This window comes from Piliocolobus tephrosceles, chromosome 14 (genome assembly GCF_002776525.5).
Source record: "Piliocolobus tephrosceles isolate RC106 chromosome 14, ASM277652v3, whole genome shotgun sequence".
Classification (NCBI taxonomy): domain Eukaryota; kingdom Metazoa; phylum Chordata; class Mammalia; order Primates; family Cercopithecidae; genus Piliocolobus; species Piliocolobus tephrosceles.
In genome coordinates this window covers 14795672-14808548 of record NC_045447.1, presented here as the reverse complement: position 1 = coordinate 14808548, position 12877 = coordinate 14795672, and the positions used below count along the sequence as shown (strand labels likewise).

The 12877-nt window shown below is 36.0% G+C and overlaps 1 protein-coding gene across 9 annotated transcripts in view; it reads right to left on the bottom strand.

Moving 5' to 3' along the window:
- DENND1A (DENN domain containing 1A) overlaps positions 1 to 12877 on the bottom strand; it is a 546843-nt gene that overhangs the window by 406834 nt on the left and 127132 nt on the right. For all 9 annotated transcript variants that reach the window (XM_023217180.1, XM_023217183.1, XM_023217187.1 and 6 more), the window contains one exon: positions 1823 to 1866. In XM_023217180.1, the coding sequence (XP_023072948.1) occupies positions 1823 to 1866 (44 nt within the window). The remainder of the gene's footprint in view (positions 1 to 1822; positions 1867 to 12877) is intronic.

Genomic DNA, 12877 nt, shown 5'->3' with positions numbered 1-12877 from the left:
TCAGTACACACATATGCATGAATAGTACATGTAGGTATATATATACACATATACTCTCCTCAAACACAAACTTCTATGTGTACTCAGGGAAATAAACATGGAAAGATAAACACCAAATTATTACAGTGGTTATCTCCGTGCAGTATAATAACAGATGATTTGTATTTTCTTTTCATTCTTTTTCTAATTTATTTTTGCTTTATCTATAGTTTCTACGTGTTTTGTCATGAACATATTACCCATGCATTTTTTTAAAGTTATACTAAAAAAGAAATCATGTTGTTCAAAAACTTTCAGATATAGTAAGAAACTGTGTTGAACGGAATAGACCCAGATGGTAACTATGCTATTTTAAGTTTCTCCTATAAAATTCCCTCTCACTGAGTAATTCAGATCATGAGACTATAAAGGTTATTTACCTAGACACAAGACTTTAGAACAATAATTTTGTTAAAATCTATGGACTTAAGTGTATTCTAAATAATACTTTAAGATTTCCAGCCTTTATATATTGTTTAAAGAAAGGAAATCCATTAATAAAAAGGTCCTATGATCATCCTTGGATTGTGTAGTTTAAATTTAAAGAGCCCAATCTCATAGAAATTTAAGATAAAATAAAAATTTAACTCTCCTGGTAGAAGATGAAGCAAGAGACAGAGTCGGAAGATTTTAATATTTTTTAAAATCTTATTTAAAAGTCTTGAGATCAAACACAAAGCAAACCATACCAGTTCTCTTGGGTTCTTGTACTATAAGATCTCATTACAAAGCATCTCATTATACTGATTATCCAGTTCTATTCCTGGCCACATTATGTCCCCTTTATTCATAAAGATGTATCAGATACCTTGCTCTCTATACAACAAGATACACTGCAAAGGTGTTACTATCACTGCACTGGGTATTTCTATTCTATTGTACTTACCCTCATTCAAAGACTTTTAATAAAAAAATTAAATAGATGTACTTAAGCAACACGGTTTTATTGTATATGGTATTTCACATGTGAAAGGTTTTATAAAGTTGTCTTATTCAGTGTAATCAAGAATGCTTTTATTTCAAAGCTGCTTTTAAAAGTATACCAAATTGCATATTTGAACTAAAAATATAAGGTGCCCCAAAAAAGCTACAAAACATCTTCAATATCTCTCAAGATAGAAACTAGAATCCTGAATGTATAACCTAGAACTAATTATAAAAAATATAGCAACATCAGAACTTCAGCACTACCTTGTGAGTGAAATCGTTCCTTCTACTCCATTCTATGCTTGCAGAATGCTGTCAACTCAAGATGGTAGAGCCAACTGGCCAACCTTAACTCACTACCTTCATCAGCACCACCCTCACCCTTAAGTCCATTTCTGCACGTGCATCTTCTCCTTCCGGTACTACCATAACACATAATTTCATCATCTATTTTAAATTCCAGGAAATGTTATAAACTTCCCTCTTCCCTCTTTTTTGTTACAGTGCTTCTTGACTCCTGAAATAGCATTTTTTTAAAAAGTTCACAGGCAATCCAAAAAGGATTTCCTAATAAAGTGCAGACTGTAGCATACCTCAAAGTGAAGAGTATAATTTGTGATAGGTTTTCTTCCTTATTTTGTGTTCATTTTCTCCCCAAAGGTAACACCCCAAATCTAGCACCAATATTTTCCGTCCTACTTCAATACATTTTAGTTTTTGTCTTTGGTTCCTAATTACTGCTTTTCTTCCCTTCTAAAAATTCATTTATCTCTTTCAGTAAAAAGAACAGTAATAATATGTTGAACAACTCTGAAATAAATTTTGTCATGTAAAAAATTAATTACGCATTCCGAACCTGGTCACTGTAGTCCTCCGGGAATTGCCTCTGCACCTCAGGATCTGTAAATAATTGACAGATAATATTAATTGGCTTTGGATTAGTGAGCAAGCAGAGGATCACACATTAATATTTGATCAGAAGATGATAGCAGCCCTGGCAGGGGATCCAAGGGGGGCAGCTGAGGCTGCTATGTTGATGAGCACAAGGAAGGACTCGGCAAGGCACTCCCATTACCCTCCTCCAGAAATATAAAAAAGAAAAATTTTAAAGACCTGATGCTACTGTTAACTTTAGACTATTACCTAATGCAAAAATCTTGCCAGTTGCAAATTGCCCTCAATATATTTTTCCAGAGAAAACGAGTCTTAAACCTGCTTGACTTTTCTTCTCTAATCAGAAGCCTCCTTTGCATAGTTACAGATGTGGGCTTGATAAACCACCTTAAGCACTGGTTCAGACTGGGGAGAAAGGGGGAGCAAGAGAATTTTTTCAAGGAATAAATGCAAAACTCATTGCTTTAATAAATGAAATCTATCCTTCTCAAAATGCTTATATACTCTTATGAAAAGGCAGATAAAACTAGATAGAAGTTTTCTTCAAAAGAGAACTAATGCTTTTGGCTTGTCAGTATAAACAAAGTATCATGAAAAAATTATGTTCCAGCTGACATAATCAAACTTGCTCGGAAACTATACAAATACACAGCGGAAAATACCTTTTATGACCACCTATTTAAAATGGAGTTACTAAAGGGATCACTTTATTCTTAAATCATAAGCAAGATGATTCAATGCCATCTTGTGTAAGTCAATACAGAAGTGAAAAAATTAAAAGCTATTAGCATTCCATTTACTATCGATTAGGAAAACATTCAATCATTTCTAATAAGGAAAAGATCTGATTCCTTGGAGACATGTTAAGGGAAGTGATCAGAGGTCAGAATAATATCTATTTGAGAAATCATATATCAATTCAGAGGCTTATGGAAAATCACAGATCTGAGAGTCTCCCATCTAACAGTGATCACGATATATGCTACCCATGGCTACCTTTAAATACAACACTAAAACACTAATTTACATTCCTGTGAAAGTGAATCCATGTAAAAGTTCACTGCAGTCCATTTCTTCAGTGAATAATCAAGAAGGGAAAAAACTAAGGGCCTATTCACAAACTACTAGGATCCTAGAAATACCAGGTTTCAAGTCATTACAGCCAATGTGTATTATTTTTTAAAACCCAAGACTAACAACAAAAGCAGGAATATTCAAAAGGTTACGCCAAAACCTTTTGAATATTCCTGCTTTTGTTGTTGAGTGGTGCCAAAAAGTTGAAACTATCTACAAGTGATTTCAAATCTTTACGTGTCTTCTGGTTGGCTTAAAAGTTGGGAATCAATTTCTTTCTTCACCCTCATCTTCAGCTACTGGGAAGGAATCGATGTGTCTAGATCAACTAGAGAACTCTGGAGTAATGCCCTAGCAGTACCAATTCAGGGCTTCCCTGGTAGGCAGCAGCTTCTTCACTTGACCCATCTTTGGCCCCAAGGACTGAAACTGCCCAAGGACTCAGCCCTTGTGAGAGAGGAGGCCAGCGGGCACCAAGAGTGTGGCAGGAAAAGGACTAGGCCAACAGTGAAGAATTCGCCAGCAGGAGACAAAGGGGCAGCCTGCTGCCCAACAATCCTCTACCAGTGTGCAGTGAGGGGAAAAGGGGGTGAACAAAGGGAACAAGGGGCCTAAAAAAGAGGGCAGTGGCTATAATTTCTAAAACATACACAAATAACTTAAAATTTGGTCCAGAGACCCAAAAAAATGCAGCTCTAAGCCACTGAGGGACATAATAAAACAGAGGTTGGGAAAGCCACTAAATCATCTAAGGCTTATTCTTTTTCTTCCAGTTGACATGTGGTTTAACACCTATTCTTTAACTACCAAACTTCACAAAAATTACTCTCATGCCAATCGTTACTATCATGCCCTCTTTCTTGCAGTAATTTGTGCTTCTTGGGAACTACAAAATACCCATGAAAACAAAACCAAAGATTACTTTTCTATCACCATTTTGTGAAAGACTATATGTCCAAAACCAAAATTTGCAGTATATTCTTCAATTTTTAAAAATACCATTCTTATTCATAGGTGGCAGATGGTTCTTAAATCTTTTCAGTCAACTATATTAATAAGAAACCACAACAAAAAAAATCATATAAAAAATATTTTTGATTAACATACACAACATAGAATTGAAAAAAGCATGGGAAAATCAATGAAAAGAAAAAAAAATCAACCTATCTTAACACATTGAAGATAAAGATGACCATGGAATGCCAAAAAGGAGGCCATTCAAACTGTATTATTCCAAATACTGCCTCAATGCAAAGCAACATAAACACCATCAATTAAATTCCTTCAATTGCCCTAAGACTCTCTAAAATGAAATTACCAGGTTTTAACAGAATAACGTTCCAAGATAATACATGCATTATTAGTTACTATGATTCAAGCATACAACTTTTGGTTTCTTTTCATTAAGGCCTCTAACACTTACAAAAAACAAAATTCATAGGTCTTTAACATTCACCAAAGCAATATAATACATTTTTTGAAAGAAAGGAAGAAAAGCAATGCTTTTTAAAACCAAGTCAACCTATAAAGTTCCATGCAATCAGCTCAAAGATTCAGTCCAATAGTTCATAAAACTATGAAAGCCATTTTGGAAAGATTAATACAAAAACTGCAAATAATTTATTTGAATTTTCTTAAAATGTCTATTTAACACAGGAGGCTGAAATCTTTTTTCACATTGAGTCAATCGCAATGCCACAATGTCACCAAAATATCGACATTGGAAACATCTGAGTTAAAAAGGTCCAAATACAATCTGCTTTTCTCAAGCAACACAACACCCGCCTTACTAACAGTTTCGGCATGGCACATGTACAAAACCTAGCACCCTGCAGTTAAGCAAACCGCCTTTAAATTTTCTGTCTGGCAGCAATCCACTTGCGTGTCTGTATGTTTTTACAAGTACTCTATGTATTTCATTGCGTCAGCTGCATTTCTTTGAGTTTTAAATGGTCTGGGAACATTTTATGAAATGTTCTATATCTTTATATGGAAAATAACATACACTGGAAAACTGCATCGGTCTAATATTTATATATCTATTTATTTATCCACCATTCAATGCTATAATTGCTTATATTCCGATATTCCGAAACACCTTCTCACATTCATAAGCTCACCATCAAATGTAGTGTCACCAAACAGCTAACTTTCAACACAAAAATCTGCAGGGAAGAGTACTACCACAGAAGAAAGTAACATAATTTGCTTAGACAACTGGCAGTAAGAATAGAGTAATCAGCGTATGTCAAGCTTTTTCCCCAAGAATTGTCCCGCTGACAGAAAATTAAGAATCTAGTGGTACATAGCACACCCTTCTTTCCTTATCCTTTTCTCTCAACAACTTTCTCCTACTTTAGGCAATAGATAACTCACAAACTTAAAAATCAATGTCATCAACTCCCAGGAAAATACTTTTCAACATGAAAAAAATATTGTATTTAAAGATCTTGCTAATAATATGTACACTCTAATAAAGTCCATGCATCTCTTAACCAAAGAGGCAGGTGGCTCTCAGACAAGGTTTCATATCATGTCATTGTGATGTCACAGCACCATGGCCATCAAAGAGGCTGTCCCCACAGAAACGTGTGCATCACTTTCACTGAAGGCCACAATAAGTATTTCCATATTTAAACACACACATTTCACAGTACAGGACTCCCAAAAGCACAATCTCACTCAGGCACAGAACATGACCATGCTTAAAAAGCTATGTCTTCACAGCAGGAAAAAACTGATCTCCTAAACAAACATGTCTTACATTTTTTCTTTTAAGAAAGGCTAATCTTCTTCTATGTTTTCCAGTCTTCTACTATACATACTTTAAAATCTTTAAGATATACCAGATTGCCACAGAATGTTTAATTAATAGAATAAGAGTGTGGGCAAGACTTACTGGAAAGGTGCTATAAATTATTTTACACAGGCTCCAAAAACCCTGAGTTCTGCCTTAGGCTTAAAGTTCCTAGAAAACGTGGTAGACAGATCTTTTACAACAGAAATGCAAAATAATTAATAAAAGTGCTGTGGTTATGTATGAGGGCTCATTTGTACATTGGTAACTCGTATGTGTACACGTACACACACACACACACACACACCCCTTACCAAATTCTTTTCCTGTTTCCCTCTGTCATACCAATGACTTCATTTAAAGAGTCATGACATATTTTTAAACTGATTAAAAAATACACCAACTTCATTTTGTACAAAACACATAACAACTGCATACTAGCCAAACGCCATTATCTCCTATAATAGGACCTCTTCTAGGAAATTTAAGAGAAACTGCAAATGTAGCAGTTAACAGGGGAATCTACACTGCTTTCATTTTTAACATGTTAGGATTTCAAGGCAGAAAACATTACATTTAACGCCCGCTGAATTTACCCAAGCATTATCTCTAGGATATTTCAGTCAATAAGAGACAAAATATTGAACATATTTAAAGCTTACAATTACAAAATCTGCCCTTTAAAGAAGCAGGACTTTAACATCAGCTATAAACCATATAATCTCATTGTTCAATTTCATGGAGTTTAAGATACTATCTTCCTCTCCCCACAACCATAAATGTTAATCCAAGCTGTAATCAGATTTAATTTTCCAGATGAGAAGATGGGAATATGCTGCAAACAGGATAATAGTCCACTACACTGCTCTTTCACTAATGACATTTCCAAATTTTATACACTAAAAATGTAGACTTTCAGAAAATAGTCTAAGAAGTTGTATAGTTTGAGAACAAGCTCAAATTCTCCCCAAAATACACCCAGAAATAAGCTTTCTTTTAATCCTCAAAAAGAAAATTTGTTTGTATTATGCAAAATTAAAGTTTCTTGATAAGATGACCGCAAACTGGACTGCATTAAATATAGCATTTCAAGGACACTAGTAAACTTACTAAAGCTACAAAAACTCAGCTTCATTTATTTTACATTGTAAAATACCTGACTCATTAGGTTAGCATTTTGTAATAACTAAACATAATTATTCTAGTAAATTATATTGTCTGATTGTTAAAATTTACTTGTTACAAATAATATATTTTTGAAAAGAATGTTTGAAATGTTTTATAGAGTTTAAAAATCACTAGCATGTTTTCCTTTTTTTGACAATGAAACATAAAGGTTTAGGTTGTTTTTCCTTTTAAATTTTTTTAATTAAAAATCAGTCTTTTCCAAAAAATATTGATTCTAAAATGCAGATATGACTCTAAAATTTGAAAGACATGCAATTCACAAATTAGAGAAAAAAATCATTTTGAAGTACTATAAATGAACATCTATTTGGATTCCATGTACAAATAAAATTTGTTACTCAAAAAAAATCTATTCTAGGTATAACATTTTGCTTTAGCACATGAAGGCTGTAAGACATAAAAACTTTAAATCATCCCAATTTTTAACCATGAGTCTAGTCTAGCATTTTCCCCCAACACTGGCATTTAAAATATAATCAAATGCAATTTCACAGCGGCCAGCCTGATAACATAGGAACAGTTAACCATCAACACCCATAATAAAAACACAAATAACATTATACAAGGAAAGAGAGCAAAAACCCACCTCAGTATGGATAGCAATGGAGCCATTCACATGCCAGATTCCTCCTCAGACTAACATATTCTGCCTTTCAGACATATCCTGCTCCGATGTGACTATTTATGCATAAACAGCAGACACTGACCTATTGTTTTCAGTTGTTGAAGTTATGAATGTAGTACAGTTACCAATTAAGTGAATCAACAAGTCCTAAATGCATCAGCTGTTGTACAAATAATGAGTCCATTGACATTATACAGTAAAATCTAGGAGTTTAATCTTTCCTTCTGAAGAATATGGAAGGATTTTAACCAGCAAAAGCCACTACTTACTGATAGTTTGAAATACTTTTCATAACTTCATCTACAAAAGGAATATAAGTCTGATCTTTAACCAAATTTATGCTACGTGAATCCAAAACTCAAACATAAGTGAAGGGAGCTTTAAAATGCAAAAGGAAGGGTAGGGTATGCTGGAGGCAAAAAAAAAAATCAAAAGGATATGTTCACTTACATTTACCTTTTTCTCTACTGAATATCTTAGTTTTCAACTTTCATTATTACTTAAATTTAAATATTTGGAATTCTTAAAAATTACTTCAAAATTAATGGAAACAATTCCTAAAATCTATCAAGTTGATAGATAATTATAGATGAAGTTTTTTTATGATTATAATCTCAGGCTTCCATGTAATTTCTCTAAGAGTTAGGATTCATTTTATCCCACTTTTTTGAATGAGTAACCTGAAGTGTCACATTTTTATGCCAGTATGAATAATTACTTTATACTTTGCCTAAACGACAGCTGCGCCCTTTATGTATTACAAATATGACATCACTCCATATGGTCTTCATAAATAGATATATCGTATCTGTCAAATTTGGTGAAAAGAGATAACTTATTTACTCAAATATAAAAAACTATTGATGGAACACCCACTATTTGCCAGGCATTGTGATAGGCATTTTATAGAAAATTTCTGATTTTACCTTCCTGACAAAGCTATGCTATAAAGACTATCAAATCAATTTTATCATAGTTAAAGAAAGCAATAGGTTATCACTTGTCCAAAGTTAGAAAATTAGTAGTCACTCATAGAACAAATGCTCTGCTGTGGCTGACCCTGCTGATAAATAAGCTACAGTCCTCACCCTCCAGGAGTTTACAGTCTAGCCCTAATGGAGAACACAGAGAATTAAACAAGCAGGTACCATGGGGCTTGGTAAGTGTGATACTAGGAATTAATTAGCACAGGGGCATCTGGCCTTGTCCTAAGGGAGCAGAAAAAGGTTCCATGAAGAAGTAGTAGAGCCGGGGTAGAGTCCAGGACTAGATCAGGGCTCATCCCATGACACACTTCTGAAGCGTATACAATATAGTGAATAGGTCTGTTGTGAGGCCAAGTTCCACGTCTTACTTAACTTTGTCTCCTACAAAATGTCTTAACTGTTATAAATACCGAACAAATATTTGGAGTGTAATAGAATTAAGAGAACAAAAAAAACTCATTAAACACCCTGTGTCTCCAAGTGGATAAAAGGCCAATTTCCAAACATCCAAATGAAAACAAGCCTTTGAATGCTACAGACTTCCTAAAGATCACACTGGCATGTCGTAAGCACACAATAAATATTAGTTGTTGTTATATTATTAACCCCAATGGAGAAATAAGCAAGCACTATAAATTCAATGACTACAGATGTATAGGTGTGCCTTAAATTGGAAATACATGTGTTCCTGAAATAAACTTTTATAAACCCAATTAAAAATTTCCCATTGCCTTCTACTGCTTACTTAGAAACATTATAACTTTATCAGAAACTGATTTTCTCTACGTTGTCAGTAGTTCCAAAATCCTTAAGCTATAGTTTATTTGCCTCCTGGCATCTGTTTTGCTAATGATCTGTAAACATCAAATACACTAGGGACTCTCCCAGATTTACAGAAACCCCGAGGTGAATCTGTATAAATTGAAGGACCTTTCTGCTAATTCTTTTGCTTTCTCAGTTTGCATACTGGGTTTCAGAAACAGAGTCCCACTAAACATTTTTGCAGTAACAATTATAATACTACCAGCTACCTCTTATTGAATGCTTAGATACCAACCATTGCCATAGGTGGCTTAATTTATTATCCTATTTAATCATAATGACTCTTCCAGGTAAGTAGAAGTTCTCTATTTAATAAATAAGAAGAGTGAGGCTCACAATGAACAAATTCACAGAGTTAAGTAACAGAGCTGGGATTCAGCCTGAATCCATCAGGCTCCAAAGAATCCAACACTGGCTTTCCTTTTTGGCTTTATTTATTTACGTCCTCCTGTTGATCTGTCTTCTAGTCATTACTGTGACTCAACAATAAGAATACATCTGGACAAATAACTACAACATGCTGTCATGAAATAGGCCTTAGCGGATTATGAATGAGAGCTTTCCAATTTCTTTATTTATATTCCTTTGCCAAGTTCAGGATATAAATAAAATGACTCCAAAGTAACTAGCACTCTATTCAACTAGTAAATACAGTATTTAAAAGATGAATTCATACTAAAAACTTAGAATGATTTTGAAGGCTAGAGTTATCCTTATCTCATCTATGAAAAAAAATTTGCTAAACAAATAGAGTAAATAAGAACACAGAGAAAATGCCTTCCTACTTAAGAAAACCTGTCCCCGAGTACCTCTGAACCACAATGAGAACCCCAGTGCTGGAGTTCCCATTCATACAGGAGAGACAACGCAGACATCTCTGCAGGGGAAGCACATGCCCATCAAACAGAGCCTTCCTTATACCAAAACCCTGCCTTTCCCACTCCACCCTGCTTCCAGGGAACAAGCCACTGCTGCCTAGCCCTTATCTGTACCATTAGAGAAGCAGTGCCTATGTCATTTGAGACTTTTGTTGTTGTAAAATATACACACGATTTACTATTTTGACCATCTTTAAGTACCATGTTGTGACATTAAGTACATTCACATTGTTGTGCCACAATCACCACTATCCATTTCCAGAAATTTCTCATCTTCCCCAACAGAAACCTTGAACCCATTAAACACCAACTCTTCATTATCCCCTTCTCCCAGCCCCTGGCAACCACCAATCTACTTTCTGTCTCTATGAATTTGACTACTCTAGTTACCTGATATAAGTGAAATCACTTAGCATAATATCTTCAGGGTTCATTCATGATGTCACATGTGTCAGAATTTCCTTCCTTTTTACAAATGAGTAACATTCCGTGGTATGTAGATACCACATTGTTTATTATTCCATCAATGGACATATGGGTTATTTCCACCTTCTGGCTATTGTGAATAATGCTGCTATGAACATGTGTGTACAAATGTCTATTCAAGTCCCTGCTTTCACTTCTTTTGCGTATATATCCACAAGTCAAATTACTGTATCATATAATAATTCTACATTAAATTTTGGGGGACCTTTACCATTTTTAATGTTTTAAGACCTTTATGTAGGAAAGCTATCGTAACAGCCTACAATCCTTAGTGCAGACATGAAGACCAACCCAGCCCATTTCACCTCTGTATCTGAAATATAAATCCCTAGACCTGGCCAGCTTAGTCATTTAACTTTCCCACAAAACTTGACATGCTCTGTTCACCTTTCTCATCTTCCCACTATCCAAATCTTTCAAAAGATCCACTTGAGCATCACTCATAAATGTGGCCAATTGTATATTCTTATATGAATTAACAGTCAATCATACCGACACTTTTTAAAAATTCAAAAGACAAAGAACGTCCTCCATCAAAAGTGCACTGAATTTTTAATGAGGTTGCCACAGGAACAGCAAAACTGGCACACTCATGTCCATGGCTCTCCAACTCACGAAACTAACTTGCTTTGGGCACTCCTGGTCAGCCAAAAGCAAAACATGCAACCTCTTCTAAGCTCCCTTTACATCCTTATCTTCTTACTGCAACTGAATGCTCGCTTCCTCTGGGGTCCTTTGAAGAGCTGGATGTTTCTTCCCTACCTCTCCTCCCACTGGCCTGGAGGTGGGATAGACAGCCTCTGTTCATTAGAGTCACTTACAGGCCATTCACCTTCCTCACTCTCCAAAACCCTAGATTTTTACCTCTGGTCACCAGACCATGACCTCCTCCCTACCACCACCAACACTGCCACCATCACCACTCTGCTTTGTTGTCATCTACTAATTCCAGGGTTATTCCTCATCCTTGAATCTTGTGAGTCATACTGCATTGCCACTGACTCTACCACCACTCCCACCACAATCTTTCCGATTTTACTATTCACACAGATGATCCTTCCAAATCCCGGAACTCTTGATTCCTAGGCCACTCCCCGCAACAATCTCACCCTCCACTCCTACAGTCACACCCTAAACTCTACCACTACCAATAATTGAAACCCCCGTAGCAATCGCAAATTTCAAGCATCTCAGTCTCCAACCATGATCCACCTCCTCTGTCTCCATTCATCCCCTGTAGCACTCTTCCTTCTTCTATCCCACAGGGGCATATACTCTATCCATGTTTTCATTGCCCTTTTTCTTTTTTGGAAACAGAGTTTCAGGCTTCTTGCCCAGGCTGGAGTTCAACGGCACAATCTTGGCTCACTGCAACCTTTGCCTCCCGGGTTCAAGCGATTCTCCTGCCTCAGTCGCCCGAGTAGCTGGGATTACAGTCATGTGCCACCATGACCGGCTAATTTTGTATTTTTAGTAGAGTTGGGGTCTCTCTATGTTGGACAGGCTGGTTTCTAACTCCCAACCTCAGGTGATCCGCCCACCTCAGCCTCCCAAAGTGCTGGGATTACAGGCATGAGCCACCATGCTCAGTCCTTTTCACTGCCTTTTATCCACCTCAGGTCTACACCATTCTCCTTACATAGCTTAAATTCTATTGTTATAACTGTTTCTTTAAACACATTCTCAACTGACTTGTGCCTCTTTGTCATCCTCTCTTGGCAAACTCCAGTCCTTGTTAAATCCAACTATCTGCCTGCACCCATATAGCTCAGAGGGGGTCCATTTTCATAGCTGTTCCATGTATACTTGGAAACTCCTGACACCTTATAGTTTAAGGCATGTGGCTAGACAAAAACACACAGCTATGCTGACTAATCTCACCTTAAATCTGTGGTTATTAACTGTAAGTGAGCTTTAATGCAACTCAGTAATTATACCACTTTTTCCTTTATTCATTCACTTTCTCTGTCACCTTGGTGACTATTTTATACTTTCTCCTCTTCCCTCCAACCTCAAACCTTCTCCAACCTCAATTGCCACTCATTCCCTTACTTGCCACTTCCCTGAGAAAACAGAGGAAACAGAAGAGAACTCCCACAAGCCCTATCACCACCTCTATTCTCCCACCAACTCTGCCCCACAGACTCTGCCTTCGTCTTAT